Raw genomic sequence first — 15,076 nt, 5'->3', positions numbered from 1 at the left:
ATCGAGTGCACCCTCAGTAAGTTTGCAGATGACACCAAGTTAGGTGCATGCATCGATCTGCTTGAGGGTTGGAAGGCTCTGCAGGAGGATCTGGGTAGGCTGGACTGATGGCCTGAACTTCAACTGCATGAAGTTCAACAAGGCCAAGTGCCGGGTCCTCCACCTGGGGTGCAATTATCCCAAGCAGAGCTATAGGCTGGGAGATGAGTGGTTGGAAAGCTGCCAGGCGGAGAAGGACCTGAGAGTATTGGTGGATAGTCAGCTGAATGTGAGCCAGCAGTGTGCTCAGGTGGCCAAGAAGGCCAACGGCATCCTGGCTTGTATAAGAAGCAGTGTGGCCAGCAGGTCTAGGGAAGTGATTGTCCCCCTGTACTCGGCTCTGGTGAGGCCGCACCTCGAGTACTGTGTTCAGTTTTGGGCCCCTTGCTACAAGAAGGACATTAAGGTGCTTGAAAGAGTCCAGAGAAGGGCGACGAAGCTGGTGAGGGGTCTGGAGAACAAGTCCTACGAGGAGTGGCTGAGGGAGCTGGGCTTGTTCAGCCTGGAGAAAAGGAGGCTCAGGGGTGACCTCATCGCTCTTTATAAGTACATTAAAGGAGGCTGTAGCGAGGTGGGTGTTGATCTATTCTCCCACGTGCCTGGTGACAGGACGAGAGGGAACGGGCTAAAGTTGTGCCAGGGGAGTTTTAGGTTGGATATTAGGAAGAACTTCTTTACTGAGAGGGTTGTGAGGAATTGGAAGGGGCTGCCCAGGGAAGTGGTGGAGTCACCATCCCTGGAGGTCTTTAAAAGATGTTTAGATGTTGAACTTAGCAATATGGTTTAGTGGAGGACTTGTTAGTGTTAGGTCAGAGGTTGGACTCGATGATCTTGAGGTCTCTTCCAACCTAGACAATTCTGTGATTCTGTGAAGATAGGATGACATAATCTACATATAGTTTTCATTGTGTAATACATTACAAATATTTTTTTCCTAGTAGATTGTCATTTGCCTTTCTGGATAGTTTATGATAGTATTCAGTATTTGTCTTGTGTCTAATACTATAAATGATAGGTGCCTTTTAAACTTGGTTTCTCAAAGCCCTATCCCACCTGACCTTGGACACTTCCAGAGATGTCCACAATTTCTCTGGGCTACCTGTTCCAGTGCCTCACCACCCTCTGAGTGAAAAATTTCCTTCTAACCTCTAATCTAAATCTCCCCTCTTTTAGTTTAAAATCATTCCCCCTTGTCCAATCATTATCTACCTGAGTAAAGAGTCCTTCTCCATCCTTTTTATAAGAACCCTTTAAGTATTGATAGTCAGTCTTCGTGGGAGAGGGTCCAGGGGAGGACCACAAATATGATCAAGGGACTGGAGTACCTCTCCTATGAAGAAAGGCTGAAAGAGCTGTTCAGCATGCTGAAGAAAAAGCTCCGGGGTGACCTCATTGTAACTTTTCAGTGCTTAAAGGGGACTTATAAAAAAGATGGAGAATGACTTTGCTTAATTGGATAATGACAGGATGAGGGGGTTAATTTCATTATCATTGAATGTGCAAGTTGCAATTACTAGATTTTTTTGTTGTTTATTTTTATATTTATTGAATTTTTATATTATCAGTTTTGATCTGAATTACTAATCGGTTCTGTATGGTGAAAATGCAGGTAGTTGCATTATCAGTGTAAGTAAATCATACTTCATAACCTTAAAATATTCTTTTAGAATGCCTGTAACAAGAAGTAGAAAGTGAAAAGCTTATCCAGTCATGTTTTTTATGTCTGCAGTTAGAACATGTCTGAAGTTCACAGTGTTTTCAGAAAAGCCTCCACATAGTGTTACGGAAACAAAGTAAAGGGCACAGAGTTCAAAACCAAGTGCTTTACTTAGTGTTATTAGTATTTGTCTAAGGAGAAATGTGAATTCAGCAGTTTTTTTCTGTTAAGGCCCTTTAGATACTTCAGTTGTTTCTTGTTTAACTTTTAGGGGACGTTAAATGTTGGTGAACAGATTGCTGATAGTTGCTTCTTTTTCTCTTACCTTCTTTCCTTAATTCCAATTTGTTTTTATTCACAGCTCCCTGTGGAGGAAACTTGACTGGCTCATCAGGTTTTATACTTTCACCAAACTTCCCTCATCCTTATCCCCACAGCAGAGACTGTGACTGGACTATCACTGTTAATAATGACTATGTTATATCATTAGCATTTATCAGGTAAAGTGCTACTTGCTCATAATTTTAAAAATCATGTCTGTGACTTTACTAGTGGCAGATGTTCAGAGCGATGTAGGATATATAGAGCGATGTTGGATATATACCATTTAACTATCAGTGTGATTAGTGATTGTTATATATGTTAGCATTATCATCAAAGGTATTAAAGTATTCACTGCACACAGAGATGTAGCCTGGCAGCTCATTGCTCCTGTTCAGTTAAAGAAACCTCAGTTCCTCAGTTTACCCTGACTAACGTGGAAGGGGATAGTGATGAATTTACTGAGATTCTGTTCCTGAGAAGGTGACGTGGTTACTCTGAATACTCCCCAGTCCATCAGGAAAGTCTTTTAATGCATTTGCATTAAATGTATGAGACATTCATCTGATATTAAAGAAAATTTCATCTGATATTAAATAAAAAATATCAAAAGTGGTATTTAAATGTAGTTTTATTATATTATGTATTTATTAGTGTAACCCCTATCATTTCATGAACAGTAGTATACTTCATGTTGTTTTGGTTATTAAATGGAACAGTTTTAGCATTTCATAGAGTCATAGAATCATAAAGGTTGGAAAAGACCTCCAAGATCACCTGGTCCAACCACCACCATCACCCACTAAACCATGTTCATAAATAGAATCATAGACTCATAAAGGCTGGAAAAGACCTCCAAGATCAATTTCCCTTTATTACAATGAAACATTAAATAGAGCTAATAGAATTCACAGAGGAACTTCTCATACGTGCATTGTGTGTAACCCATAAAGTAAGTTAATATGCATGTTTACTATGTGTGAAAAATATGCATCCCGATAGTGGAATATGGTAATATCACACAAAATTTGTATTGGTAATGTCCCATCAAATTTAAGCCCTACTTATGCTGAATGTTTTATAACACTGGCTTTATTTTTCTGATCAGTGGCAATATGATGATTCTTTAGTGATGTTGGTCATATAGCTGTTTATTTGCTGCTGTATTTGCTGCTATAGTATGTGCTTTGCTGATAAATATATTTGATATTTACTTTTATAATATTAAATGCCAACTATGTTGCACCATGGAAACCTTTTATTACATTGTGTTTGATTAGTCTAGACAAAGTCATTTCATTTACAAAAGCATTTTCAAAAGCATTCAGTGAGCTATGTTTCATATTTAGGTAAATGATTCAGACATCAGAACGCAAACTAAAGTATTCATTGCAAAGACAGTAATATCTGATATAAATCAACATAATAAATTTAAAACTTTAATTTCACTATTCCATTGATGATTCATTGACAATATATGACATAAAGTATTCCTTCCTCAAAAATTAATTGCTCAAAAATATATATGTAATTAACAAGTTAACTATTTGCTTAGAGATTTCAGTATGTTTTAACTTGCTAAACATTTTGATATTGTACTTTAGCACTTGTAAATATATGTATATATATTTTTTTAGCTTTGTGAAATATCATGAGCTCAAAGTACCTAAAAAGGTGCCTAAGTACCATTTGCTCTTTCTATTCTACATTTATTTATACGAGACTCTAAGGTTTAGCATAAAAACAGTATTTTACAGTGCAACCCAGTATTTTATATGAAGACTATATAGATCCCAATTACTGGCCAGTCATTCTAAAAATCTGGACAGTTATTGTGATTCCTGACAGAAACTGACAAGCTCAGTCGTCGTCAAAGTAGATCTTACTGAGACTTGCCTCACTAATGACACGCAGACTGTCCCAGAGTGAGGGAAAAACAAAACAACAACAACAAAATTCCTATATGAGAAAAACTTTGGATTAAAAAAAAATAAATCTGTTTAGTATTGTTACATATGACTCTTGAGTGGGACTTATTCCACCTACCTCTTCTAAACTTAGACACCAACTACTGTACTTTAAAAATCAAAGCTATTGAATTTTTTTTTATTTATTTTGTAAGGAAATATTTTGGAAATAATCCAAAAGTTAGAAAAAAGTATTTTCACTGAAGAGGCTGGATTAGGTCTTTAATTTCTACATTTATTTTATCAGGACATACTGGCAACTAGAGACAAAATATTTCTAGTGGTTATCTTCATTCTTTTACTACAAATCTTTTGCTTTACTTCTTTCTACACAGACAATGTTACAAGGAAATGTGGTTAACCACATTTTGATTAAAATTAAGTTCAAAATTATCAAAATTAAATGAATGAACTATATTAATTTAATTAACTAAACTAATTAAATTTAAAAAAAAAAGTTCAAAAGAAAGATTTAAATACTAAACCTTTTCAGCTATACTGATGATGGGCAAAATGTTATCATTTCTTAACAGGGTTAATGGAGGATCACCCCTTGGCTATATGAAAGTATTCAGTCTGACTAAACTGTGTACTATCTGAGCTATGTACTATCTACTCTACTGCTGACTATCATTATATTGTAAAGCATTTCTGCCAAGGGTTCCTATTATTTGTTATTTTTGATTTTTTCCTGATTCAAGTTGTTTATTTCTTTCTATTTTAAAATTCTACTTTTTTTTTTTTTTTTTTTTTTTTTTTGATTAGCAGAAAAATAGTGGTTCAGAGAGAACCAATATAGGGTTTCTGTTGTTGTTGTTGTTGTTTTTCAGTAAAAACACTGCTAATGAGAACATTTATACGATCTGGCAAGCTGATTTGAGTGAAAATGTTTTCCAAACATTTTATCTAATATTTCTCTTTTTTCTTCTACAGTTTCAGTATAGAACCAAATTATGATTTTCTCTATATCTATGATGGGCCAGATAGCAATAGCCCACTAATTGGAAGCTTTCAAGATAGCAAGCTTCCAGAGAGGATAGAAAGCAGTTCAAATACCATGCATTTGGCTTTTCGGAGCGATGGGTCTGTTAGTTTCACTGGATTCCACCTGGAGTACAAAGGTAAATAAAGTCATTTTTGTTTTCTATTTAAAATATTTGAAGTATAAGTGTAAAGTTTAATCTGCTTTAATTTTTCACAGTTTTATTCCTGGACATATATTGGTTTTGTCTATAGGTATGATAATGTGTATATGTACACATATCTATATGCATGTTTTTCTGTATATGTAGATGTACATATGTTTATATATGTGCATATCTATATGTACAAAATATAACATTATAAACATATCAGAGGTTCTGACTTAAATTAGTATATGATTTAATTTAGCTTCTACCCAGTAATGTTAAATGATTGATTAAAAAAAAAAATACATTGTTTTAAATGTTTCAAAATATTGATGCAGTAACAAAACGTTGATGCATTTTTTTTTCCCAGAATATAATTAGTGGTTTTTTTTTTCCCTTTATAGTAGGGCATATTTAAATATTTGAATTTACGATTCCTGTCAAATGAAATTGTGTCCTAGAAGCTAGGACCAATAGTGAAAAATTAGAGCTAGACGTTTGTACAATAGATCTGTCCACATATCTCAGACAGAAATATCTGAGGTCATAACACAGTAAACAGGAAAATATAGGCTTGTAAAAGTCATAATCAGTATAACCTTTCAAAATTCTCTGTGTGACTTAAGAAACAGAAATATTTATTATACAGTGAATAGAAAAAATATCCAATAATCCGTGAAGACAACCAGAGGGAAAATATGGATATTGCTAGAACAGTGGCGATACAGACTAACCTCTTTGGACTGATTTTCTTTTTCATGTATTCTGAAAGAAATTAGTAAAGATTAAGGTATACAAAATGAAAAAAATATGTTACTTTGATGATGTTGTTACTTTGGCAAACCCACAACGTGTTCTTTTACATTCCTAAAGCCTTTGGATTCTATGTATGTAAAGAAAATCGTCTCCACAATATGATCTGGTCCTAATATGTTAAAAGTAGCTCTTCCACATGTTGATGGTAAACCAAGGTGTATGCACTGTTCCACATCACTTTAAAATATTTCTTCTAGCTTCTCAATTAAATTGAAGAATGATAAATGAAGATGAGAGTGATATTGAAAGCAGCTCAGCGATGCAGAACTTTTTTAGAACAAGCAACTATATTGATTTTTCAAAAAGACCAATCTTTTTTTTTTTTTTTTTTTTTTTTTTTTTCTGTTGTGCAGTTGAATACATTATTGTCTTGTGGAATTAAAGGGTTTCTCTCATACAACAATCAAAGCTGGGAAGATACTCACTTGGGACACAGTCTTTTCTCATTCTTGATCTAGGTTTAAACAAAGAAATGAATTGCTATAGTCTGGAATACAGGCAGAATTCTATTTCTAACATTACTATTAATCTGTGTATTTGCCACTAAAATAATTTATTTCTGTGCTTCTACGAATCTCTAATCTCAAAGACAATATATAGATCTTCCCCTTCTGTAAAGGGACTGGAAATCTAAGTAATAAAAGGATGTAGATAATAGATGCAAGTATCCCTTACTGTATGCAAGTAAGGGATAGTTTGAGAGAGTAATCAACCTAATTCTAATTTTTCCTGTTTACCTGATATATTGTCAGAATATCCAGAGTATGCATTTCAACATCTGCCTTTGAAGAGTGAGACATAAACCAAAGGAGCCATTTTAAAATCTCTAATAAAAATAACTTCAAGAATTAGTAAATTCGGACAGATCAAACTGATGAGCAGAGGAACACCTTGTTTGGTGAATTATTCAGTTTTAATTGGGACTCTCTGCTAAATTTGACCTTGCACTGCTTAATTTATTTTTAGGGGTATCATAAGAGTGTAGTAACTGTCAAGTCTTAAAATTTGAAAGCGATATAACTGTTATTAGATGGCAAAAGAACATTTGTAACATTTCATAATAATGATTTAAATTGTTCTTAGTGTCTTGTTTATTTCCAGTCTGTGTCTACATATTTAAGAATCTGGAATGATTTAGTAAACATCCTCATATTCAAAGCAAAAAATCAAGCAACAATGAATGAATGTTTGAAAACTAAAACAAAAATTCAAACTATAATTTGAATAGGACAGCTTTTACATTTAGAAATAAATATTTTCACTTACATGACTCTGGTACTATCTGTTTTATTCTAATATTGTCATTACTGGATTGTAAATATTAAAACATTGTAAGTATGACATCTGCAATAGAAAAGTGACATGCAGTTAACTTAGCCAAAAATAGTAATTACATAAATAAGGAAAAAACTCTTAACAGAATGCTTTATGAACCTAGTGTCTTTTGAACTCATAATGCGTGACTGGGCAGGCAATGTACTAAGCAGTTAATGGTGTTACATACAATAAACAAAGCAGAGGAAGAATTTGTTTAAGGTGTACACTTGCAAGTTTTAAACTACTTGGAGTAAGAGCTGTTGTTTTGTGTTCTGCATTTTCAAGAACAGAGAATGATTGGATTATTGAGGAAAGTAACTACAGATAGTGTTGTTGTAGATGATTAATACAGACTAGTTGGCCAAGAAAAAAAAACACATATCTGGAAGAAATGTAGCCTTGGTAATCTTGGGGGATTTTAATTACTCCAATAGCTACTTCAGGGCATCTCTTGACTGTGTTTGTTACAATTTCTTGATGCAGGTGACACTGTAGCTGACCAGGGTAAATTCTGGAAATTCTGAAATTCTGCTGGAATAGTTACTCACTTAACAGAGAAATGATCAGTGCCGTGATGGTCAAGGATGGCCTTATAGTAAATTGAAAACAATAAGAAACTTTTAAGAAAACCTTTAATTGTTGGACCAGATGATCTTGGAGGTCTTTTCCAACCTTAATGAGTCTATGATTCTGTGAATATAGTGGTCCATTGCTCAGTGGGCTAGGGACTCAATGAATAGGAATGAGAAAAGTTTGTGGTACTTAATACCTTTTTACCTCAGGCATATTTTGTCCCCAGTCCTCCCTGAGCATACTAGAAGGGTTTGTTGGAGTGTAGCTTTATCCATAGTGGAGTAAGAAAGAGTTAAGAAGCACCTAAGTCAACCAGTATGTAAGTTCATTGAAATGCTGTGGTTTAATCTGGCAGGGAGCTAGGCACCACAGACCCATTCACTCGCTCCTCCTCCCTGTTGATAAATACAGGTTAATACATATATACGCAGAAAACAAGTGATACACAATGCAATTGCTCTACACCGGCCAAATGATGCTCTGACAGTCCCTGATCAGTAGCTGCCCTCCTGGCCAACCCTCCCAGTATTATTGTTCTACATGATGTTGTACAGTATGGAAAATCAATTTGGACGGTTCTGGTTCTGTCCCCTCCCAGCTTCTTTTGTTCTTTTGCACCCCCAACCTCCTCTCTGGCAGGTCAGTATGAGAAACTGAAGACATTGACTTAGTGTAAGCACTGCTCAGCAACCACTAAAACATCAGTGTGGAGGGATAGAGAGAGATTGTCCAAGCAGCCAGGGATCAGCTTAGGAAAACCAAAGCCCTTTTAGAATTAAATTTGGCCATGGACATCAAGGGCGATAAGAAAGGGTTTTGTAGGTACACTGGTCATAACAGAAAGACTAGGGAAATTGTGGGCCCTCTCCAGAAGGAAACGGGAGACATGGTCACCTGGGACATGGAGAAGGCTGTTACATAATGACTATTTTGTCTTAGTCTTCATTGACAATAGCTCCAGACACATGGCCCAGGTCCCAGAAGGCAAAGGGAGGGACTGGAAGAATAATGAACTTCCCTGTGTAGAAGCAGATCTGGTTCAAGACCATCTAAGGAACCCGAAGGTGCACATGTCCATGGGACCTTATAAGATACATCTATGGGTCCTGATGGTACTCCAGTCCTCCAAACTTATTCGTAGCCCTCCTCTGGACTCGCTCCAGAAGTTCAATGTGCTTCTTGTACTGGGGAGCCCAGAACTGGACACAGCATAGGTAAGATCTCACCAGGGCTGAGTAGATGGGGAGGATTACCTCCCTTGTTCTGAATGCACCCCGGGATACCATTGGCCTGCTTGGCCACAAGGGCATATTTCTGGCTCATGGTCAGTCTGCTGTCCACCAGGATTCCCAGGTCCCTCTCCACAGAGCTGTTCTCCAGCAGGTCAGCTCCCAACCTGTACTGGTGCTTGGGGTTATTTCTTTCTAGGTGCAGGACCCTGCACTTGCCCTTGTTCAACTTCATGAGGTTCCTCTCATCCCAACCTTCCAGCCTGTTAAGGTCTCTCTGAATGGCAGCACAGCTCTCTGGAGTATAAGCCATTTCTCCAAGGTTTATATTGTCAGCAAACTTGCTTAGGGTGCACTCCATTGCATTGTCAAGATCACTGTTCAACATAAATTGAACAAAACTGGACCCAGTCTGGGACACACCACCTCCAACAGGCCTACAGATCTCCAACAGGCCTACAGGCCTCCAACTAGACTCCACACTGCTAGGCACAGCACTCTGAGCTCTGCCATCCATCCAATTATCAATCCACCTCATTGTCAGATCATCTGGGCTGCACTTCCTGAGCTTGTCTATGAGGATATTATGGGAAACAGTGTCAAGGGCCTTGTTGAAGTCGAAGTAGACCACATCCACTGCTCTCCCCTCATCTACCCAGCTAGTCATCTCATCATAGAAGGCTATTGTATTGGTTAAGCATGATTTTCCCATGGCAAATCCATGCTGACTACTCCTAATCACCTTCTTATCCTCCACATGCTTGGAGATGACCTCCAGGATGAGCTGCTCCATCACCTTTCCAGGGATGGAGGTGAGGCTGACTGGCCTGTAGCTCTTCTTCTTGCCCTTTTTGAGGACTGGATGACATTGGCTTTATTCCCATCCTCAAGCACCTCTTCTGTTGCCCACAACCTTTCAAAGATGATGGACAGGGGCCTAGCAATAGCATTGGCCAGCTCCTTCAGTACATGTGGGTGCATTCCATCAGGGCCCATGGATTTTTTTGTCAGGTTTGCTTAAATAATCTCTGATCCAATCCTCTTCAACCAAGGGAAAGTATTCCTTTCTCTGTACTTCCTCTCTTGTCTCCAGGGTCTGAGATTCCTGAGGGCTGATCTTAGCAGTAAAAAAATGAAGGAAATAAAAAGCAACTCTGCCTTCTCTGTATCCTTTTTCAATAGGGCACCTGCCCCATTCAGCAGCAGGCCAACATTTTCCTCAGTCTTCCTTCCTGACCATAAGATCTGACTTCATCCAAATGGATAACTACATCATTGTTCACAGTGAACTCTGGATAAATAGTTCTTGTGATGGCAATCTGGGAATTATCTGGGAAAAATATAAGAGATATGGTTTGGGTCATTATATAGCAATGTACCCAGTCTTTAAAATAAAGGAAAGATGACTACAGTCACAGGAAATTGATGTAAAAGGGAGGGATTCTTAAAAAAATAAAAAATAAATAAAAGTAAAGAGTGCATTATGTGACTACAGGGTGGTCAAAGAAGACCTTGAGAGAATTCTAGAAATCATATGATATTTTAGATTATATTCAGAATTTTCTTTACGTTTTTCTTTTATAGCAAAACTACGTGAGTCTTGCTTTGATCCTGGAAATATAATGAATGGAACGAGGCTTGGAATGGATTATAAACTGGGCTCAACTGTCACTTATTACTGCGATGCAGGTTATGTTCTTCAAGGATATTCTACGCTAACTTGTATCATGGGAGATGATGGAAGACCTGGATGGAACAGGGCTCTGCCCAGTTGTCATGGTAAGAACAATTTTTCATTTATTAAATTGGCTACTTTTATTCTTGCTTTGTTGCACAGAAGAAAGAGTATGAAATTAGAAAAAAAAAAACAAAACAAAACAAAAAAAACATTTTAATAAATCTCTTGTTTAGAACAAAAGCTCTTTTCAGTTATATGTTTATTAACTCTAGATAAATATTGCTGCAAAATGTTAATGCCATTGGATAAGTATTGCTAAGTTGTTATTGAGTATAGAGGTGAATAGTAGTGCTGTTCTCTATGTCTGTGTGAATTCTTGAATTAGCTAATTTACAGGATATCATATATAGATATCATGCCATAGGCATTTATTTAAATACAATAGTAAATATACTCTGAATGCCACAATGTATTTTTGTTTCTTTTTGTTATTACTGCTTTTTTAACCATATAAATAAAATATTTTATTTATTCAACATCACATCATTTGCAGTAAGTAAGGCTAAATAAATAGTAAAAAAGGCTAAAATAAGTAATAAGGTTAACGGTATCCTGGGATGCATTAGATAAAGGTATTTCTAGAAGATGATCCTTTGCCTGTACCTTCAGCACTAGTAAGGTCACATCTGGAGTAGTGTCCTGTTCTGGACTCCTCTGTTTAGGAGAGTCATGGAGCTCACGGAGGTAGTCCAACAAAGGGTGATGAAGATCGTGAAGGGACTGGAGCATCACTCCTATGAGGAAAGGTTGAGACTCTCTAGCCTAGAAAAGGGTCTTGGGCAGGGTCCTGCTTGGGCAGGATCTCATCTGTGTGTACAAATATTTGAAATGAGTTTGGAAAGAGGATGGAGCGAGGCTCTTATCAGTGATGCCCAGTAACATGACAATGGGCACAAACTGAAACATAGGAGGTTCTGTCTGATTATCAAGAAACACTTGATTACCATGTGGGTGGGAATACTGGCACAGGTTGTCCAGAGAAGCTGTGGAGTCTTCATTCTTGGAGGTAATTCAAAAGATGCCTGGACATCACCCTGGGCAACCTGTCCCCCTGCTTGAGCAGGGAGGTTGGACAAGGAGACCTGTGGAGGTCCCTTCCAACATCTGTCTTTCTGTGATTTCATGATTAAACCTGTTGGACATGTGGTCCCTTCAAAAATTCAGCCTTGAATTGCACCAAACATCCAATCCTTCAAACTTTTATGGATATGAATAATTCTATTAATACATGAAATATTCCATGAATAATACTGATTTCAGTAACCTCTTGGCTTTTGGTAATATTACCACTATCTCAAGCACAAGAATTTTCAGAATTAGATACTAAGAAAAGATTTGATCACAATTTTCCTGATATGATTTTAACGCTTTCCAGCAATTTATAACCAGTACAGAAAAAAAAAAAAACACCACCACCAACAACAAAAACAACCAAAAGAAAAAACACCTATTTTCACATATTCTATATTTAGCACAAAACTCGTATCAAATAAATAACCAGTAAAGAACATGAAAATGCAAAATTACAAAACCAATATTTTTTTGACAGGGGTTGGTTTGTTTGATGTTTTTGTTTGTTTGTTTGTTTCTGGATGAACAAGGCCTTATTTTAAAGATGATGTGTCCCCTACTTTCTTAAGATAGGCTGTCACAACTTAAGATCCATTAAAAAATCCTTGGCTTTTTAGTTTTCACTTACATTTCTTTTATTGCTTTTTCTCCAGTTCAGAGTTGATGAAGATTCATAAATATGTTGCTGTGATGTATCATATGTGTATTTTACCATATAATCAATGCTTTCCATTTGGGGGGAATTTAACTCAAGAAAAACAGAACATTCACTTAACAGTTAGAAAGACAATAACAGTAGATTAGCTTCCAACTGCGTGGAGCTGGCTGAAGCATTTTGTGAGCTGCATTTTTGAGCCTGACAACTGTCCAGTCTGACCTAAATAAAAAAATTGCTTACTCGAGAATTGGTTTTCTTCCGTGCTGCCAACTATATTTTTGAAACTCCATAAAACTGTCAGTGTTGTAATAAAATTGGTATACAATACACGTCAGTTTGTTTTGTGTTATTTTTTCCATTTTACTATTTGTTCTGAGAACCTGAATATACTTTTTTTTTTTTTTCTGAGAAACTGAACATCCTTTATCACTGAAGTATTTTGATCTAAACTTTAGTTATCAAGGCAGTAAAGAAGTTTGCTTAAAAATTGACTATCATTGTCTAAACCTTTATACTTTTCATATTTATTTAGAATTGAGGATCTTCTATCCTGTGAGTCATATTTAGTCACAGGGGGGAGTGAGGCACCTCAGAAAGTGAAAAAGAAAAATATTATTAAAGAGTATTTTCATTTTGCCTATATTTGGAGCTAAGTAGGACAGAGGAGAGGTACAAATAATGTTTGACACTCCAAATGTCTCTCAGGGCTCAAGGGACATGCTTTCCAATATGCAAAATTGGTCTCATAAAGATAGTTCAAAGAGCCCAGAAGAGCTTTTTTTGCTTTTTAAAAAGAATTTTGTTGCCAATAATATTTGATCATTTACATTAAGAAAACAATTAGATAAATAATATGGAAGAACTTGGTATCAGTGTGAAACTGATATACAGCAGTCCAAAATCAGACTTCCTTGTTGCAATAAATACCGATACTTACTCTGAATAGTTAAAGAAAAAAAAAAAAAAAAAAAGATTCTCCTCAAAATAGGAGAATGGAGTACCATCTCTTTACCTATTCTCAAAAACTTCTAATAGTTTAACATGTATTCTTGAGAGACTGTAGGTGAGGGTGAGGGATCCATTTAGATAGAGTGGTTAAGGGTCTTGTTCTAAGGTATAGCTTCTTAGATAAAATATGGGGAAAAAAAATCCCACTCATAATTAGAAAGAAAATGAAGGCCAGGGTTCTGTGATATTGAAAGGGCAATTGTTTTCTGAGCATGCTTAAAGCCATCCCAAACATCTGCTACATCAAGTGCCATAGGAAGTATTTATTGAGGAACACTGGTGTTCTGGGTCTGGTCAGGCTTCAGCATGAGCTAGCTAATGAATTAGTCCGTCAAAACATGCCTTCTTGGGAATGTGCAAAACCAGAAAATATGAGTGTCTACAGACACTGAAAGTTAATAACTTGATTTTGGAGCTAGGTAAAAGCTGAATAAAGGCTTTCATGATCATAGAGGAATAGTTTTCCAAAATCTATTCAGTGCAGAGAGCTAATATTTCTGCAGGTGCACCTTTATGCACCAAATATTTTTTTATGGCGTAGTCCTATAGGATTAATCATGAGGCATGACTTGCATTTGGTTGAAGTCATTATTCAAGATGACCTTGGGTATCTCTAATAAGTGTGGGAAGCGAACCATTTTTTTTATTATTTTTTTTAATGAACACATGCAAAAATTATTCAGGCTAATGTGCTAAGCTACTTGGCATTTCATGGTGGATGTTAAGAACAGGATGTAATTAACATATGCAAATGCAATATTCCCATGACAGAGATGATGATAAATAATTTCTCCTAGCTGCACCAACTATAGTTTATTTATTTAATTAATTTTATTTTTTATTTTATTGTAATAAGCAACAACTGTTCACAAAATTACTAAAGGCCTGTAGTGGAAAATCACATTTATGACTGAGTGTTATACCTTGTTCCAAACAGAATAAATAACTTCTTGACCACTAAAAAATATTGCTAAATTTCTTTATAGTCAGTTGTTCAGTCCTCAGAAATATGTGAGTACAGACTTCAAATGATCTCTATCTGAAAGACATAGATAACAGTATCACATGTTGTCATAAAATGTCTATGCCATGATTTCTCTCCCTCTCTCTCCCTCTTTTTTTTTTTTCAATAAGAAATCAGTACTTAATATATTCATATGTGCTGTTTTAAGTAAGATGTGTTTAAAAGAAAACCAAAAACCAGTTCCACACCATAACATTTTAAATCAACAGAAACATTCTTAATTATGTTTGCAACAAGAAATATTAATTTCTAATCTTAGGGGCATCAGTACACAATTACATACCATATCAGTTTAGTGATTACAGACCATTCTGAAGACTGCATATGAGGAAGGAAGTGAGAGTCTTGACAAAGGAGTCTTACACTCCTAAAGGTCATATGACAAAATTTGCATTATTAGGAGTTTGGAAAAGGGTGCCTGCAACCATATCATCTCCCAAAGTAATGTTTTCCTAAAAACTGAAATGTCAGAGGAAATACCTTTGTTTTGGCCCTGAGATTGGCATTTGGTTTCATTTGCTCTGACTT

The 15,076-nt window shown here is 36.1% G+C and overlaps 1 protein-coding gene across 1 annotated transcript in view; it reads left to right on the top strand.

The window, feature by feature from the left end:
- The window catches only part of CSMD3 (CUB and Sushi multiple domains 3), a 681,859-nt gene that overhangs the window by 484,159 nt on the left and 182,624 nt on the right, over positions 1-15,076 (top strand). The window contains exons 29-31 of the mRNA XM_032181613.1: positions 2,058-2,196; positions 4,918-5,105; positions 10,634-10,828. Coding sequence (XP_032037504.1) covers positions 2,058-2,196; positions 4,918-5,105; positions 10,634-10,828 — 522 coding nt within the window. The remainder of the gene's footprint in view (positions 1-2,057; positions 2,197-4,917; positions 5,106-10,633; positions 10,829-15,076) is intronic.

Source organism: Aythya fuligula, chromosome 2, assembly GCF_009819795.1.
Source record: "Aythya fuligula isolate bAytFul2 chromosome 2, bAytFul2.pri, whole genome shotgun sequence".
NCBI lineage: Eukaryota > Metazoa > Chordata > Aves > Anseriformes > Anatidae > Aythya > Aythya fuligula.
Note: the sequence above shows the minus strand (reverse complement) of the source record. Positions and strands in the feature narration are given on the sequence as shown.